Genomic DNA, 19431 nt, shown 5'->3' on the forward strand with positions numbered 1-19431 from the left:
CTTTTAATAACTACCCTTTGGGATATTTTAGAATTGATGTAGTAGCTATGTATTTGTTTTTAATTATTATTCTAAAATTGAAAGGAACTTGTAAGCAAGCATGTTGGTGATGACCTGTCAGGTGCTGAAGTGAAATTGAATCATCTTTTATGTCCCAAGCAAAGCAAGAGCACCATCACAAGCATCCTTATTTCCATCTTTTAAAACCCCTCAAAGGCAGAAATCTTTTTTCATTCATAACCAGTCAAAAGCATGAACAACCCTTCTGGATACAGGAGGTTCCCAGGCCAACCTCAAATCATTAACGACCAACTTTGATACTGGTTCCAAGTCTTTCAAATACATGGCTGTTTGGCAGCCAGATACAAGCTCTATTTTTGTAAAAAGCCTTTTCACTTCTCTATTCAGGTCATTTTTAAATGTTTTATTAATGACCACATCAACAGGCTGAAGGAGGTCACTATGCTGAGATGCAGATAAAAATGAGTATTGTGTTTTTTTTCTCCCAGTTGGCTCAGTGGGAAATCCTATTAGTGCTCTAAGAAGTTATATAATTAGCATGGCACCTGCTGCTCATTTGTTGAGCCAAACTGGTTTTTAATGTTCAGAATACAAAACATGGCAGGGCCATCTTCATAATGCTCTGTGCTGTCACTGGTTGCCAGGAACGTTTCTGCGTGACCACTCCATAATAACAGCGATGATGAGAGCCACAATTAAATAGCACCCTGTGTTTGGAGCACTGGTCCTTCAGGTATCCCTTAGTCCAGTGAGTTCCTGAATGGTGGAGAGTGTGTAACATCAGTGCCATGTGTGCTCTGTCTTCTGGTGCAGAGGAAGAGAGTTACCAGCAATGGTGGCCAGCCACTGGCGAAATGAGTGCTTTTCTTCCATCCCTTTTTTTGGCAGAGACTTCCTCTGATTTGACAGGATCACACACCTTAAGCATGTTTCAGTCCTCTGCTATATCTTCAGAGTTCACATAAACTAAGTTCTTTGATTTCACCAAACAAAGCCATTACTTTAAATTTATTTATAAAGGCAACAATTTTTAGATGGATTATCAGAAAACTTCTCAGATTCTCATGGGCTCATTTCACTCCCTGACAATTATCAAGGTAAGTCAGTCCCAGTGACCAGTCTCTTTGTTTCAAACCCCAAGCCAGAGTGTCAGTCTCCACCTCCACATGGTCAGGGCCTGTTTACTCAAGCAATGCTGGGCCACTTGAGGACATGCAGGGGCCCGCCTCCCCCAAATCTTGTTATGTATGTTGGGTTTATTGTTAGAAGCTGCTATAGGACTCAGTGGAGGATTTGATACCTACGCTCTTGTTTAGGATAGGTGAAGGGATGAGACAGAAAAGATCTCAAGGCAGGGACTAAGATTGGACTTGTAAAACACAACACCTAAAGATTATACGTGTTGCTGTTGATGTTTTTTCACTAATACTGAGTGCTTGCAGAAGGCACTATCCATGCCTTCTCCTCTTAGTTATGCCATGAAGTAGTTCGTGTCACTACCATATTTTATAGATGAAGAGATAAAGACTCGGAAAGTTGAGTAAATTGCCCCAAGGTCTCATAGCTCATCAATGTTACAATCCGTATTTAAACTCCAGAATGTTATCTCCAGAAACCAAGGTAGGACAGGCTGAGTCGGCCTAAGCAACCAAGTACTTTGTGTTCTCCTTTGACTCCTCTTGATGAAAGGATAGGAAAGGAGTCAGAAAAGAGGCTGTTACAAGGAGTTATGCTCCCCTGCCTTCTCTGTTCAAATAAAATAAGTGTATTGTACACTTTAGAACAGCCTGAAACTCAGTGCACAGGTGGCTCAGGAACAGCGTTTTAGAGCCATAAATGTAAAGCTTTTGTAGCCACCCAGAGCTCTACTACATATACCAAGGCCAGACTAGGCCACAGCTTCAATATATTGAGTCTTGTCTGAGCTGAACCCAACATCCCAAATGTTGGCTGTTGGCTCACTGTTCAGGAGGAATAGTTTCTTAGCCGGAAGTCTCTTCAATGGAACAGAACCCTTTACCTTTCTTAGATTTCGTCCTAATGCGGTATTTCCTCTATTGAGCATAGCCCTGACCTGCAAAGCACCTCAAATGCTCTCAGCCCAGAAACTCTTTTTTTTTTTTTTGCTGGTGTTACTTGGGTATTTATTAAGGGTTAAGGGTTGCTGACTTCCGTACCTAGAAATGTTGTCAAGTATACTTACATTTAATATACTGCCATGCAGCAGGTAAGGACGACTATTGTATCCCTTGATTCAGTTCAACTTCATGAATATTTATTGGGAATGTACTTATGTTGGCAGACCCTGTGCCAGGTTCTTTAGGGGAGAGAGACTACCCAACATCTTACCTCCTCTGACCCATCTCTTGAATTCTGTGTATTTGCCAAAAAGGCTTATAATTGTTAACCTTTACCATCCTTTTATTTTTCAAATGAACATTCAGCAACTCGACTTCTTCTTAAACCAAGTAATTTTCTTAAATTAAAGTTGACAGATAATCAATGGTTATTTTATTTTGCCTCAGACATAGAGGAAAGCTCTCCTGTATGTTACCCATCGGGGAAAGGGCCCTCTTACCTTTTCCTTCAGAGCTTCTTTCCTCTGTCCTGTCCCAGGGGCACTGTTTTTTAGGTTTTTGTTTTGCGTTGTTTTTTGTACCTGCTTTCTGAAAAGCACATCTGTCACTTTACTCTGAAGAGGCAAATAGCAAGTTGTTTGCAGGATGCACTGTAGATACACTTCTCAAGAGTGAGAACTCTTCTTTATCCAGCCTGACATCCTTTATTCAGTTTTTACTTAAGTCAAGAGGTCAGGAAAGGTAAGTTAGTCTTAAAAACTTGTCAGAAGTCAAGGTTTAGGTAAAGGACAGTCATTGAAGAAACCATTATGAAGGAAATTGTTAGGTGTATCTTTTTCATTAGTTACTCTTAGGTATGGAAAACACATTACCCCCACAGTCTTGTTAAGTCCTTAACTTGGTGGTACAGTTACACCCCTGGGAGTTGCTTATTCAACATTCTCAAAGAACAAGTTTTTCAAATCATCCAAATGTGAGTTATGGCTCTAATCATACAGATTCCATGACTCATACACAAAAATCAGCTTTATTATTTGACAATCACATGGCATGTGTTTAAACACTGAGGAAAATGTTTTGAGCGTTTGAAATAAGATTACATATTATACCCATCTGCTTTTAAGTCTTGTCCTTGGATATGTCCTTCATGGTGGAGTTGACATTGCACCATTGAAGACTATACTTCATGAATAAGCCCAAGGGTTTTTCTACTTTTGGCAAACTTCAGGTGCTTGGAAATTTCCAATTAGGGTGGCTGGTATCTATGCCAAGTGATTGATTTCATTTTATTTACTTTATTTGGAACTGTTGAAGGGATGAGTGGTATAAGTTAGTGTTCCAGAGGCCGAGAACAAATTTAGTTTTTACCAAAGGGACAAATGTTGACTTTTAAATATTTGTCAGAATCAGATAGTATATTAGTTTGCTAGGGCTGCCTTAACAAAGAACAATAAACTGAGTCGATTAAACAATAGGAGTTTATTTTCTCATAGTTCTGGCGCCTAGAAGTCTAAGATGAAGGTGCCCAAAGGTTTAGCTTCCCCTAAAGTCTCTCTCTATGGCTTGTAGAAGACCTTCTTGCTGTTCTTAAGTGGTCTTTCCTCTGTGCGGGCACATGTCTGTGTCCTAATCTATTCTTATAATGACACCTGTCCTGTTGGATTAGGGCCTACCCTAATGATCTCACTTAACTTTAATTACCTCTTTGAAGACCTTGTCCCCAAATACGGTCACATTCTGAGGTACTGGCTGTTAGGCTTTCAACATGAATCTGAACTGTGTGTTCAGCCCATAACAAATGAGAAGGGAAAAGTCTTCATGTGGTGGCCACTTTTCAGGGCCACTCTGTGTTAATAAGAGTTGTGCAGGCAGAACAGCAGTGGGGCTTAAGAAGGGGCATCCCTGGGAAGCAGATAAGGCTGAGCTTCAGATTTTCCTTCTCTCACTTGGGGGAATCTTCAGATTTAAAAAGAAAATAGATTTTGTAAAAAACTTACCTGAAAACGGTGTCAGGTATTTGTCATCTCTTTAAATACTGTCATGCAAATCATACCCCTTCTGGTACCCTTGCCCTTCTGGGAGATGTTACCCTAAAAGGGGCTTTCCAAGCTCTGCTCTCAGCTCTCGGGCACCCACCCCGCTCTTCTCTAGGGCAGGCCAGAGGAGTTTCAGTCCTGTGAGTGTTAGTCATTGGAGAACCACGTAACCCCAACCTCCAAAAACAAGCAGATGCATTTTTTTTTCTTTTTGCCTTGAGACAATCTTTGGATTTTTGGTTTGTTTAGACATTCTCCATGAAAAGTCCTGTCCTCATCCAGTCTCCTGGCAGGTGTGCCCTGATGTATTCTCGTGCAGGGATGTTTCCTTCTGATATACATTAACAACCTAGCAAATGCCTAGGAACAATGTTACTTTCTGTGCAACTATGTATTTTATAAATAATCATTTGCTGAAGTAATTTCAGAAAAGTTGAACTTGAGGATTTATAGTGGCTTTGCCCAAGGGTCATTCATCCTAGACTGTAAATGCAGTTACTTACAGGCCTTTTACCTGAAGTGGATCAAAAGGGGAAATACTTGCTCCATCACATTCATCATTAGATTTAATTATCTTGCAATACCACCTGTGGAAAAGTCAGGGGGATTCTGCTTACATTTCTACCCTGGAGGACACTGGCGTTAACACTTCTTATTAATTAGTTCTTCACAGTTTTTTCATTTGATGAGTGATCATTTTCCTTTTAAATTTGCTAATCTTTAATTTCCCCTGGATTCGATTACACATATACACACATATACATTAATAGTAAAATTACAGGAATAGGAAAATTAAAGTATGCTTCTACTTCTGGGATTTCCTAGCTAAAGTTTAAAGAATGTATTGTCTGCTCACTTTATATTTTTTGTGATTTATGCTGGTTCTCTGTGGCTAACTCACTTGATTAGTCACACACAATCTTTAAAACTTTCAAGCAGAAAAAATTACTTCTTCCCTATTCTGAAGCAACAAAATTGGGGGATTATTATTATTATTTTGAGACGGAGTCTTGCTCTGTCGCCCAGGCTAGAGTGCAGTGGCTGGATTTCGGCTCACTGCAAGCTCTGCCTCTCGGATTCATGCCGTTCTCCTGCCTCAGCCTTCCGAGTAGCTGGGACTACCGGTGCCCGCCACCACACCGGCTAATTTTTTGTATTTTTTAGTAGAGACGGGGTTTCACCGTGTTAGCCAGGATGGTGTCAATCTCCTGACTTCGTGATCCGCCCGCCTCGGCCTCCCAAAGTGCTTGGATTACAGGCATGAGCCACTGTACCCGGCCCAAAATTGGGAGATTTAGCTGAGTACATGTCCAAGGTGTTGGCCAGACACAGAGCTTCCTTTGGAAGTTGCCATAGCCTGCAACCCACTCTCTTAGGTGTTAGCCACTAGCTTTCCAAGAGAGGACATAAGACAGTCTCCTGCATGTTCATGGCAGAATGTTACTTCTGCTTCCTACAGATGGTTTAGCTAAGGGGAAAGATCTATGTCTAATTGGTACATAGACTTTCAGACCCCTTCAAATACCCGTCGGAGAAAGCAGTCATGAAATCGCCCTTTGTAGCACTTGACAAGACACTTTTGGGGCCCCAGGAAGAAGTGTGTATAGGCCATCCATTTCTTCAGGTTCTTTGAGCTCCCTCTGTTGAGGTAAATCATCAGTAAACAATGTACTTCCAATGTATTATTTCAGCTCCTAGCAGAAATGCCATCACTCAGGCAAGATTTAATATTGTGCCTTCAGCACCTGGGAGAAAAAAACTTTCATCGTTTGCACCATATGGTTGAAGACATTTATATGAAAAAGTTTCTGTCTTTTGTAACATAAGTTGAAGACATTACTCAGTGTCCCTTATAAAGGGTCTTCCATAATAAAATTCTCCTTGAAATTAATGCCAAGATAAACAAAATCTGCCTTGCATGTTTCTTTTTTGATGAAGTTAGAGCTATACTATGCAACAGTTTCCCTTTTCTGCCTTAGTTTCAGGCAAATAAAGCTAAATCCAGTGCTCAGCTGGAGTAACTGACATCTCAAGTATGTACTAATGTCTCTTTCTGCATTCCTTTTAATTTCTGTTGTTTTTGATAACAAAATGTTCATTTATATATTTAGTTTAATTTTGAAACTATTTAACATCCTTCTTGCAAGAATTAAACCAAATAACTAGTTGGCAAAAACCATAATTGTCCTTAATAGTTAGAGTTTGTAACAGTTTGTGCCTTAAAGATATAAACTTCTATTGTCTTAAAAATGTATTTATCTCAGAATGTACCAATGTGTGCAGCTCCACCCACCTTGCCATATACTGTTCAGTTTGTATAAATACACCTGCTAAGACATGATGTCTGGGTCCCAAATGGACACATATTAGGTTCATGTCTTATAGATGCCTTTACATTCCTGTTATAAAGGACTTAGCGTGTTGGTTTGGGAGCCTCATGCATGGGAGAGAGGTATACATCACGGAGACAATGATGAGTCTGTGAGTTCTCTGCAGTAAAACCCACCACACCCTAAACTTAAAGGCACAAATAATGTTAATGAAGGCTGGTCCTATATCCGTTGATTGAAAAGAACAGTGATCTACAGAGACCCTTACATAGTAAGCATGATTAACATTTTTTCCTGCTACAAAACAAGTGTGAACTTTGACCAGACTATCATGTTTCTGCTCCTACCTGCCATTAACATGAGTCTAGTTTTTATATGATTACTCCTTTTCCCTTTTGCCCCATAGGTGAAAATAAGTTCAATAAATATATTCACTAGACATCCTAAATGCTGAAAAGGACTGCTTGCTACATGTGACGATATAGTTCCATAATCTTGACAGGAAGCATCACCCTTACACGATGACCTGTTCTCTCCTGATTTACCACAGCTGGGATGTAACACAAGTGACTTTGTGCTGTGTAGGTGAAACATTCTTAAAATTTTATGTATTCAGCTCCGAAGTAAATATGACAAAATATTACCATTTTTAAAATTCTGGATGGTAGGCACATGTGTATTCATTGTATTACTCTTTGCATGTTCCTGTGTATTGAAATGTTTTTCATAATTTTTGAAACTATTATATAATAAAAAAAAAAAAAAGAGTCTACCATGGTTGTTTAGGTTGAAGAGTGGGTAAGGTTAGGGAGAGGAAACAGCCATGCCCTTCACCTGGCAGGCATGGAGATTTTCCAGAGGATTCTGTCAGAGAAAATCACTTTAACTTAGTTTGGATTACTTCTAGATGAAAACTCTTTTTTCGTAGCTAGGGAAGAAGTCTGTTATTTATATTTCTGCATGCAATTTATTCATGTGTCAGCCCTGGACTGAGTATTAGCGATCTCTCCGTGAAAGGCTTACGTGTGCACCGCTAGTGTCAGTGTCAGCTGTGTGAAATCCTATGCAGCCAGACTGTTTGCTTCCTGCAGGCTGCAAACCTAAAAGGGTCCTTCAGGCTGTCAGGTAGCCAGCGGGAACTGTCAGAGTCTCAAGCCTGAGGTTCCAGTTGCAGAAGAACCTGCAGACAACCAGTGTGTGAAGCCAAATTCTTTAAAATATGTTGAGATATCTTATTTGAAGAAAACTTTGTGCGTGTTTGTGTATGTCTGTGTGCTCATGCACCCATGTGTACATGTACATGTGTGTACATATGTGTGTATGTGTACATGCATGTATGTATATCACTTAGTCACTGTTTTTGTTGTTGTTAAAGGGAACAGTGTGACTTTCTGACCTATTTGACATTGATTTGGGGCTGTCTGATGCCACATGGCTTGATGTAGACTAGAATTCCAGATGCTACTAACTACATTTTCTAGGCCAAGGGCATATTTCTGCATGTGTGGAGGTGCACGCTGAAAGGATTTTTCACTTTTTAGAAGACTCACTGATCCAAAAGGCACTTTTGCAGTAAGCCAAATGTAAGGGCAAGGGTTTGGAGGGGAGGGGAAAGTATGTGTTTCAGTTATTGTTCTCACAGCCTTGGAGCGTATGGCCCATGGTAGCTGGCGATACACACATCCAGGAGAGCTTCGATTTCGGGCAAGGCTGTGGGCCACAATGCTGATAGGTTCAGCAGTGGTTCTCAACCTTTAGAGCCACAGATAGAGGGCACAAACTGTTTCCTTTCCCTACCTTGCCCACCCTTCAACCTCAACAAACTTAGTGGTTCTTTTGTCCTCTAGTGTATAATACTTTCAAAAATTATAAAAAACATTTCAACATACAGGAATGTGCAAAGAGTAATAAATGCATATGTATCTACCATCTAGAATTTTGTGTGTGTGTGTAGAGACCAGATCTCACCGTGTGTCCCAGGCTGGTCTCAAACTCCTGGGTTCAAGTGATCTTCCCTCCTCAGCTTCTCAAAGTGCTGAGATTACAGGCGTGAGCCACTGGGCCTGACCTAGAATGTGTTAAATGGTAACATTCTGTCATATTGACTACAGAGCTGATTATATAAATTTTAATTTCTGCCATCATGTCAGTCATGGAAAACACTTTGCCATCTACAGTGCCTCTCACTGCATGCAGCAATTCTTAACTGAGTGCAGGGATATAACTGGGGGAAAAGCCTTCCTTTTAGAGATTGCACCGCCTCTCACCCTGCCTGCAGTTTGAGAGCCATCAGTCTAGAATAAAGAGCAGTGGTCTAGAGGTCCTGAGTCCCAGGTTCTGTTGTCATTTCTGCCATTAATGGCTCCTGGCACAAACCTGACACCTAGTAGGTGATCAATAATGATTTATGGAGAATGGCATGAATTAACCAGCTGTGTTATCTTAGGCAAGCCACTTAATCTACTTGGCTTCAGTTTCTTCACCTAAAGAATCAGAGAAATGGATTAGGTGACCTCTAAGGCCTCTTTCAGTTGTAAAATTATATGATTCTGTGATTGGACCTTTACCTCAGAGGAAGATTAATTTGACAGGAGTGTGAAGGATGGATCAGAGTGAGAGCCAAGAGAGGGGAATACACCTTTCTCTGAATTAGTTCAAGATTTCCTTCGCTACTAGTATTTTTTAAGCACTTACTTACATTGTTTTTCCCTGTAGTTTACGTAGACTGACCATCATTTTCTGCAAAGATCATAAACTTGTTAAGGACTGGAGCTATGACTTTTTTTCCCTATTTCTATGTGCCTCAAAATATAAGGCCTAATAATGGCTTATAGCAGTAGCACAGAGTTCATACAGTGTTTTCGCACAGCTTGTTAAATCTGCGAGGGAAGCATTATTTCCCCTTTTTACTGCAGAGGAAACAATGTTGGAGAGGTGAAGTGGCTTACTGAATGTCATTGCTGGTAAGTGGATCAACTCCAAATTGGGCTCAGCTGACCAGTCTTCAATTCCCGATGGAGTCTCCAGTTCTGACGTAAAGACACTGCCGTAGGAAGGCCCCAGGATGAGCAGGGACACTGCTTCAGGGCAGCCGTCAGCTTGGCCACAGGAAGCTGCCCTTTCACTTCATGGCTCTTTTGTTTTTGGCCTTCGTTTGTAGGTTCCTTCTGTGTATCCTCATGTTGCCTAATCTTTTCTTGTCTCATTAAGTACAACAGTTTTCCCTGAGGGCTGCACATTCGTCTGCCAAGGACTATTCCCTGAATAGCAGCTCCCTCAACCTTTTACAGCCCTTTTTCCTTCTGTTGTATGTCTTTAGCCTTAGCAAAAGCCATGTATACGTGCGTGTATGTGAGTGCATGTGAAATACTCTTTACTTATTCAGTCATTTCTTCTCATCTGTGGTAGATGATGGTGGCCTGACCTTGGTCAGTAGCAGTGAAGTTTGAGAGAAACGGATGATACGAGAACTCTTACAGAGGTATAACCTACTGTAAGAGTTATGGCATTTACTGCCATAAGGAGCAAAGGAAGGGAAATGTATCTGAGAGGAAAAGTGATACATTCCATTTTGGAGATGCTGTGCCTTTTGGTGTCTTTTTGGACATTGCATTGAGAGATACCATATAAATAGTTGATAATGAATTTTCAGCTCTGGGGCAGTACCTGAGATTGAGTTATGGATTTGGAATTAATCATCAAGGGAGAGAATGAGAAGGGGAAATGGTGAGGGATGGAACATTAACATTGAAGAGACAGCCATACAGAAGTAGAGGAGTGTTTGGGGCACACAGAGAAAGGGCAGCTGGGGGACTGGAGGAGACCAGAAGGAGATGGTGTTACAGAAGCCTGGGAGAGGCACTTTATAAAAGCCAGACTTGTAAACTCTGCATTCATTCATCTATTCAACAAATACTATCTGTGTACCCAGTAGGCGGGTAAGGGATGTGCACTGGTGAAGATAATGGGTAACATTTTTTAAAGTTGCAGCTTTAGTTCAGCTCTGTTGTTCAGACTGTGATTTTGGATCTATTCTTTATCCTTTCTAAGCCTCAGTTTCCTTGTCTCTAAAATAATAGAGGATAAGAGCAGTTGCTGCTTTAAGAGTTGCTTTGAGTTTGGAATGAGATAACATATGTAAAACATCAAGCATGTCCCAGCAGATAGGAAATGCTGTTGCCTTAGTCCGTTCTTGCTGATAGGACAAAATACCATAGACTGGGTAATTTGTAATGACCAGCAATGTATTGGCTCTTGGTTCTGGAGGCTGGGAAGTCTAAGGTTGGGAGCTGCACCATCTTAAGGTCTTCTTGCTGTGTCATCCCATAGCAGAAGGGCAAAGAGAGGATGAGAGAGAGCAAAAGATTAAACTCACAGTCTCAAGAGCTTTTAGAATTGGCATTAATCCATTTGTGAGGGTGGCGCCCTCATGACCTAAACACCTCTCATTAGGCCCTACCTCCCAACACAGTCACATCAGGGATGAAGTTTCCAGCACATCCTTTTTGGGGGAGACATTCAAACCATAGCAGCTATCAATTATTATTTCCCCCTCTCACAGTTGAGGAAACAGGTTACAGAAAGCCAAATAAGTCGTTTGTGGTTTTGAACTCAGATCCCCATCTGTACGGGTCACATTGTCTCCTCATCCTGCCCCAGGCGGCCTCCTCGTGTGAAGCAGAAGTATCTACCCAGCTCACTGGGAGCCACAGTCCATCCATTTCTCCTCCTAAGACTGTGAGGATGGACTTTGGTTTGGTGCCCAGAGTAGGACAAGAGGCAAGCTGAACTAAAAATGATGTCCTGACCAATTCCTGGCTCAGCCTGTATAAAAGGCTCCCATCCTACTCCTGATAGCAGGGAGATAGTCCAGGAATTGACTGTGTGGGTATCCCTTGGAAATTCCCTGGACACTAACAGCTGCACCTTCACCTGGAATTTCAGGTAAAAGTAAGGAAGAAGAGGGCTGTTGATGAGAAATCCTCTGCTGCTTAGGAGGGAGCAGCTGCTCCTGGGTCCCTGGGAAACACTATCCCTGGCACTCTTACAGAGACCCTTGGTAGTGTTGCCAACCTCAAAGCTCGGGGAAATAGTTGCCTTTCATCTTCATTTGAGAGCATCCCTGCGGTAGAGGGTATACAATGCCAGTGACACTTACTGTTTCTGATGCTCTTTGACAATGAGTGGTCTTTGGATTTCTACCGCTTTAATCACATCTGGGTCTTAGAATGTGAGTGCCCTCATACTGCTGCTGGCATGGACTAAGAGACAGTAATGGGAGGCTGAAGGATGCAAATAGTTCTGAGCTGGCATTTTGGCTTTGGAGCCCTCCAGGAGCAATAACTCTGTCAGATTGTCCTGACACGGTACATTAAGAGGTGCAGATAAAAGCTACATCCTGTAAAATATATACTTCAATCGCACCTGCCTTCTGCACCTCCACCACTGGGAAGGGATGGGTGTCCATTCATGTTCTGCATTACCAGCCTCTTAGCCAGCTGCCTCGTTTGATTGTTCATTGTGTCACTTGAAGATGAACTGAAAGAACAAGAAGAAAAACTATGCATGCCAATCTGTATCTCTGAACTTCTCATGTTAAATAGACATAGCAAAAAAAAAAAAAAAAAAGTTTGTCAGCACTGAACATCAGTTACTAAACATTTTTTAAAAATCAGGCTGGGCATGGTGGCTCACACCTGTAATCCCAGCACTTTGAGATCCTGAGGTAGGGGGATCACATGAGTCCAGAGTTCAACACCAGCCTCAGCAACATAGCAATACCCTTGTCTCTACAAAAAATTTAAAAATTAGCCAGGTATGGTGGCACATGCCCATAGTTCAAGCTGCTCAGGAGGCTGAGGAAGGAGGATTGCTTGAGCCCGAGAGTTCAAGGCTGCAGTGAGCAACAAGTGTGCCACTGTACTACCTGGGCAACTGAGTGAGACCTTGTCTCTAAAATAATCTAAAAAATGGAAAAAATGAATTTCAGTTTTGTAAGTTTATGAATTGTATTTTCTTTTCGTTAGGTTCCTGTGGCTTTATTTTTCTTTCCCATGATTAATTTCTCCCATGCCTTCATTCTGTGGGTCTGTGTATCATTTATTTGACTCTTTTTAGTAGATCCTTAAAAAGAACTTTGAAGTTTACCATTTCAGAAAACTTCATCCCCAGAAATCGGTTTGTTTATTACTATCAGCAGAAGTTATATTTTATATTTGCCCTCACTAATGAATGGTAATAGACTGAATCTGGCCCACACATTAGTGTGAACATTTTAAAATTAGTATCAACAATTAAAACTATGGAATGTCATATAAAATTTCAAATTTCTTTTTTCTCTGACAAATCTGAATATTGAGCAACATTGAGTCCAATCCTGACTGGCCATAATGTGCAGGCACTGAATAGTGGTTGTCCCCTTTAGATGGGGAAGAAGCTTTCCAGCTGGCACAGTCCCCACATCCCCCTGGTTATTAATACATTCTGATTTATTCAAAGTTCCTGCAATAGTGCTTACAAATGGTGGGTAAGAGCATAAATAGGTGCAACTTAAATGAAGGGGAATTTCATAATATGTGTCAAATTACAAATGCATTTATCCTTTGACCAAGCAATTCACCTCTAGACATTTATTTTTATACTCATATTTATGCTAAATGACCTAAGAATAAGGTTACATATTGAAGCACTGTTTACAATAGTGAAAGATTGGAAACAATCTGTTCATAGAATGGGAAGTGATGAAAAAAGGCTATAGCATCCCAGAGAAAACTATGTAGTTATAAAGAAAAGAATGAGAAAATTCTCTACAAACTAACATGGAGAAATTCCAAGATGGTATTATGTTAAAAGAGAGGCAAGATACAGAACAGTGGATATACTATGCTATCATTTGTATTCAATATGTATGTATATTTGCTAGTACATGCATAAAACATCTCAAGAAGTGTGCACCAAATTCATAAAACACTGATTGCCACTGGAACGGCAACCAGGTAGTTGGATGACAGGAGTGAGAGGGCCAATTTTCACAGAATATTTAATGCCCTATTGTACCTTTAATTTTCAAGCCATATGATTGTATCACCTACTTAAAACAATAAATAAATGTCCTTTCTGAGTTCTGTATGTATTTGCATTTTCAGTGCAATGAGCTATAAGAGGCTGTACCTTACCAAATTTAAGAGTTTTTATTTTAGGGTTAAAAGGATTTTTAATAAAAATTATCAAAGGCAGCTGAGTGTTGAAACTGTTACTCTCAAGTTTTTATCATTTCCTCTATAAAGTTGCTCAGACTTAGTTTCTGGCCTTAAATCATACCTATTTTCAACTTCCCTGAAATCAAGAGTGCCCTATGCCATATCAATTAAAGTAAATGTACTTTCAATTAAAGGTGTTAAGTATGAGTCTGAAAAGATTAATTCTTTATAAAAGGATGACCTTCAGTAGTTCGCTCCAATTAGGCATTTTTCCAACTATATTTCATCTTGATGGGACAAGTCTACTACTCACAATCAATCACTGTGATCTTTTCAAAGGCGAGTATTTTAGGTTCAGAGTCATAAAAGAATGACTTGACTATGCAGCCTCCATAACTTGAACCACAGTTGATATAGACAGAGATTATGGGTGTTGGATATTACTTTTTGTGTTATTAATATTTGAAGCATCAGGATATGCATAATGATATTCTGGGTACAGTTCTTATACCTCTCTTCTCATGACCTTACTAGAATAAATTTATTTAAATAAGACTGATGGAAAGGAAGAGAGGAAATGAACAATGACACAAATTAATGTCCAACCAAATTCCTCATTTTTTTCCTGTCACTTTATTATTAAATACATTGTAAATACTTGCTTCCCTCATGGTTGTTTTCTTATTGGACTACATTAGTTTGAAGTGAATCATTGCTCATATACAGCACACAAAACCAAGACTATTAAGGAAATGAATGCTTGGTGATTGTTTTATGGGAACATGCAAAATCTTGGGGAATAATATTGCTTTCTCTTAAAGGTTAAAGGAATTGAGCATTTCTGTTTGTATTTGGTACCTTCAGTATGGAATGATTGGCCTTCACTCTGCCATTCATTAAATTTGTAAACTTGGAGAAGCCATTGAACACAATCATGGACCTCTTTACATATGTCAAAGGTCAATTATTGGAATTAAATGAGATTGTATATCATATATAATAAATGATTATACATATCATGTATAATAAATGATTATATATGATATATAATCTCATTTAATTATATATCAAACATACATATATATTATGCATACATACATATGTGTGTATGTATATACATTTATATATTAGTGTTACTTAAAATGTAGTCCAGTGACCCTGGGAGTCCTTGAGACCCTTTCAGGGAGCCCATGAGGTCAAAACTATTTTTATAATAGTAGCAAGAAATTACTTGCCTTTTTCACTCTTTCACACATATTCAGTGGAATTTTTCAATTCCTGTCTCTGTAACATTTGACATTGCAACAGATTGCAGAAACAATTGTAAGATTCGAGCTATCCTAAGCCTGATATTACAGAGGTTTACAAAAATGTGAAGCAATGGACTCTTTTTCGCTGACTTGTTTTCATTTTGAAAAGGAAATTAATTTTTCATATAAAATTTGTATTGACATATAATGGGGTTGTCATTTTCAAATAAATTAATAAATTTTTTTAAATTGTCAATTTTAATTTCTAATACAGTAAACTTTGATAGATATAGTCCACATAAACAAAATCTCTTTAGGGGTCCTCAATACTTTTTAAGAACATAAAAGTGTCCTAAGACCAAAAAGTTTGAGAACTGCTAATATATATGAAAGCACTATGTAAATGTGCAGTGGTGACATTGGTAATTTATTAAGAAACTTTGCCAGGCGCAGTGGCTTACGCCTGTAATCCCAACACTTTGGGAGGCTGAGGCAGGTGGATCACTTGAGGTCAGGAGTTCAAGACCAGCCTGGCCAACGTGGTGAAACCCTGTCTCTACTAAAAATACAAAAAAATACTAAAAATACAAAAAATTAGCTGGGCGTGGTGGCACACTCCTGTAGTCCCAGCTGCTCGGGAGGCGGAGGCAGGAAAATTGCTAGAACCCGGGAGGCAGAGGTTGCAGTGAGCCAAGATCTTGCCACTGCATTCCAGCCTGGGAGACAGGCGACAGAGCAAGACTCCATCTCAAAAAAAATAAATAAATAAAAAGAAAGTTTAAGCTATTTAAACAGTGTAGCACGCAAACCATCATCCCATTGCAGGCACTGTTGTGAATGGTACACTCCACCTCCAGGGCAGAGTTCTTTAGTCTGGGGTCCAACATGATTTCTAAATCCTCTGTAGTTATCTACAATTTTGTGCATAAGTTATGTGCGGTAATCCCTCCATATCTTCGCAAGGGTACGTTTCGAAACCACTGTGGATAACTGAAGCCAAAGATAGTACTGAGCCATCTACGCAGTATGTTTTTCGCTATATATGCATACTTATATATAGGGAATATATAATATATAAATATATATAAATATATACTTATGTATTTATATATATACTTATATATTAACATATAAATATATACTTATCATATATAAATATGTAAATATATACTTATCTATATATTTATATATAGATACATACTTATATATATTAATATATACTTATATATACTTTATATGTGATAGCTTAATTTATAAATTAGTTACAGTGAGAGATTAACAACAAGAACTAATAATAAAATAGAGCAATTACAACAATATAGTGGCATAAAGGATATGTGAATGTGGTCTCTGTCTCTCAGAATATTTTATTGTACTGACATGGGTAACCGAAACCATGGAACGTGAAACCACGGATAAAGAGGGACTGCTGTATCTACTTTCTTTTAGGGTGAGGATCCACAATTTTCACAGTTTTCAGATTTCCACAGGTCCTAAAAGAAGCACAGTTATAGGAACTGCTGCAGTCCCTGGTCCCATTTTAGCCCTGAGGGGAGTAGTGATAAAGTCAAGGTTGGGGAAACCTGAAGGGAGATGCAAAGTTCAAGGTCCAAGGCTCTCATATCTGGGTGTGGGCTTGGACATGTCTTGAGTTATTGGCCCTTTACTTCTCCCTGTTTTGTTTATGGAAAGGTATGAGACTTGGGCTGGCTTTCTAGACACTGAGGAAAAGGGCATTCTTTCAGCAGGTGCCATGCCCTGTGCATCGTTGTGGGCCTCCTCGCTCTTAGTGTGGTTGGATGTGGTGGGACATAAAGAACCAAAATCAGGCTGTGGACCAAAAAGGGCCCAGAGACCAGCTTCATTGTGGTTTGGGCACAGTTCACAGAGACCAGGAGGTTTTACACAGAGCTTTAGAGTGCAGATGCTCAGTTTCCTGGCTCCTCAGGAGGATGTTCAGGGGTGGGTATTCAGGCCATCTCTGACTCTGTCTTAGACACTTTCAGAGGCTCAGCTAATACTAGTTCATGTTTCCTACTGCAATGTCTTTCTTTCTTTCTTTTCTTTCTTTTTTTTTTTTTTTAAATGAGACGAAGTCTTGCTCTGCCACCCAAGCTGTAATGCAGTGGTGTGATTTTGGCTAACTGCAACCTCCACCTCCCGGGGTTCCAGTTCTCCTGCCTCAGCCTCCTGAGTAGCTGGGATTACAGGGATGTGCCACCACTCCCGGGTAATTTTTGTATTTTTAGTAGAGATGGGGTTTCACCATGTTGGCCAGGCTGGTCTCGAACTCCTAACCTCAAGTGATCCACCTGCCTCAGCCTCTCAAAGTGCTGGGATTACAGGCGTGAGCCACCGTGCCCGGCTTCTACTACAATTTCTTAAGATGTTTTTATTAACCTTAATTCTAGCATCTGTTGATACTTATAATATTTTAGTGTTCTTACAAGAATTTGAAACTATTCTAATTATAGCTCACTGCCCCTTATTATCATTTCTTAAAATTAATTTGAATGGAAAACTTGTGTCTCAGATATTTATGTATTTCATATCTCCCCAGTGCCATTTAATTTTTAAATTGCATATGCATGTATTTTTTCAGTTTTATGTAAGCCTTTACATTTACTTAAAGTTTTATATATTCATAGGGCAAAATGTTGCAAAATTGCCCACTTAATATATAAAACTTTTAAATTTAGATAAAATTTTAAACTACCAAATGCATCCCTTTTTCTTGGTGTTGTGCTACATGATTTAATGTGTAGTGCTTCTTGAATTCTGTCACTGAGACCGTCTTCTCTGTTTGTTTCACTTTTAAAAATGATTTAATAAAATAGTATTTTTCAAGAAAAAATATGAAAAATGCAATGGATACCATTTATTTTAGACTAAAGGCTTCTGAAATTTTTGATGAAAGTATATTGGCTGGGTGTGGTGGCTCATGCCTGTAATCCCAGCACTTTGGGAGGCCGAGGCTGGGGGAATCACCTGAGGTCGGGAGTTTGGGACCAGCCTGACCAACATGGAGAAACCCCACCTCTACTAAAAATACAAAAAATTAGCCGGACATAGTGGCACATGCCTGTAATTCCAGCTACTCGGGAGGCTGAGGCAGGAGAATAGCTTGAACCTGGGAGACGGAGGTTGCAGTGAGATCGCACCATTGCACTCCAGCCTGGGCAACAAGAGCAAAACTCTGTCTCAAAAAAAAAAAATTATATTTAAGGTTTCCTGTTTAGTGCAGATTTTATAAAATGAACATTTTGTTTTGGGAATTTGGTGATATAAGCATGTTTATATAAGGTAAATTCAATCAAATTAAACAAATCTCTTCATTATTACTGTCATAACTATCTTTTCCAGTTAACAAAATACTTGGAGGTATCCTCAAACTGTAAAATATTATCCACATGTTAGTAGCATCTTGTGAAAATCTGAATACATGTAGTTCGACTAAACTCTGCTTCCCTAGACTTTAATGTATTATATGTTATGTATTTCAGAAACTCCAGAAAGGAACTTAATGACATACGATTTGAGTTTACTCCAGGAAGAGGTAAGTTTTAATTGAAGTTATTATTTTATTGCCTCCAAGAGCATTGCAGAAATTGATTACAAGCATGTGGTTATAATCTGCTATTTAAAACTGTTTTAATAGTGAAGGAAGGAAGGAGAGTTAGTTAGAAGGAAGGACTTTTGATACTTCTAAGGATTCCAAACCAAACCACAGCTGACTACATGAATCTCAGTGACACATGCGGCACAGTATACATACCAATGTAAGTTAGATATATTAGCTCAACCATGAAAATAAGTATTGCTATGGTAATGCAGGCCCTAAAGGAAATGATGATGAATGTAATGAGAAGCATACCACAGTCCTAATGAGGGTTGAGCAGCAGTGGGATCATATAAAAAGGTAATATACTTTGCTTCTGTGATCTCAGCTCAAATTACATGAAGCCTCTATTGGGGAGTGTTTACGAAAATTTTGAAAACTCTGAAGTACAAGAACTTTCTAGCTTGATAGCTGGTCCATCAGTAAACCCTTTGACCCCCTCCCCCCTGCAGTTATTACCTGCAGGAAGACACAAACTCAGATGTCCACAGAAGCCAAAGTGAATGGTGAGCACTTCAGGAAACTGGAAGATTTCCTATCTAATTTCACTCATGTTCAGTAGTGTTTTTTGTTTTTGTTTTTGTTTTTAACAAAGGCCACCAGCCAAACAAAATATTCCTGGGCAATACTTGGCCATAGGCTCTCTGGTCCCTGATTGCTAGTCTTCTGCAAATACAAAGATTTCAGGATTCCTAGTATATTTGAATTAAACTAAAATATGAAGTAGCTTTTAAAAATAAATGTACAGGCCAGGCACAGTGGCTTACACCTGTAATCCCAGCACTTTGAGAGGCTGAGGTGGGTGGATCACTTGAGGCTAGGAGTGTGAGATCAGCCTGGCCAACATGGTGAAAACCCATATCTACTAAAAATACAAAAACTAGCTGGGTGTGGTGGT

At 39.5% G+C, this 19431-nt stretch overlaps 1 protein-coding gene across 2 annotated transcripts in view; it reads left to right on the forward strand.

Annotated features, from left to right (window-relative positions):
* STK39 (serine/threonine kinase 39) overlaps positions 1–19431 on the forward strand; it is a 304185-nt gene that overhangs the window by 222461 nt on the left and 62293 nt on the right. For both annotated transcript variants that reach the window (XM_032755476.2, XM_058441449.1), the window contains one exon: positions 18418–18470. In XM_032755476.2, the coding sequence (XP_032611367.1) occupies positions 18418–18470 (53 nt within the window). The remainder of the gene's footprint in view (positions 1–18417; positions 18471–19431) is intronic.

The sequence above is a fragment of the Hylobates moloch genome, unplaced genomic scaffold, assembly GCF_009828535.3.
Source record: "Hylobates moloch isolate HMO894 unplaced genomic scaffold, HMol_V3 SCAFFOLD_1, whole genome shotgun sequence".
NCBI lineage: Eukaryota > Metazoa > Chordata > Mammalia > Primates > Hylobatidae > Hylobates > Hylobates moloch.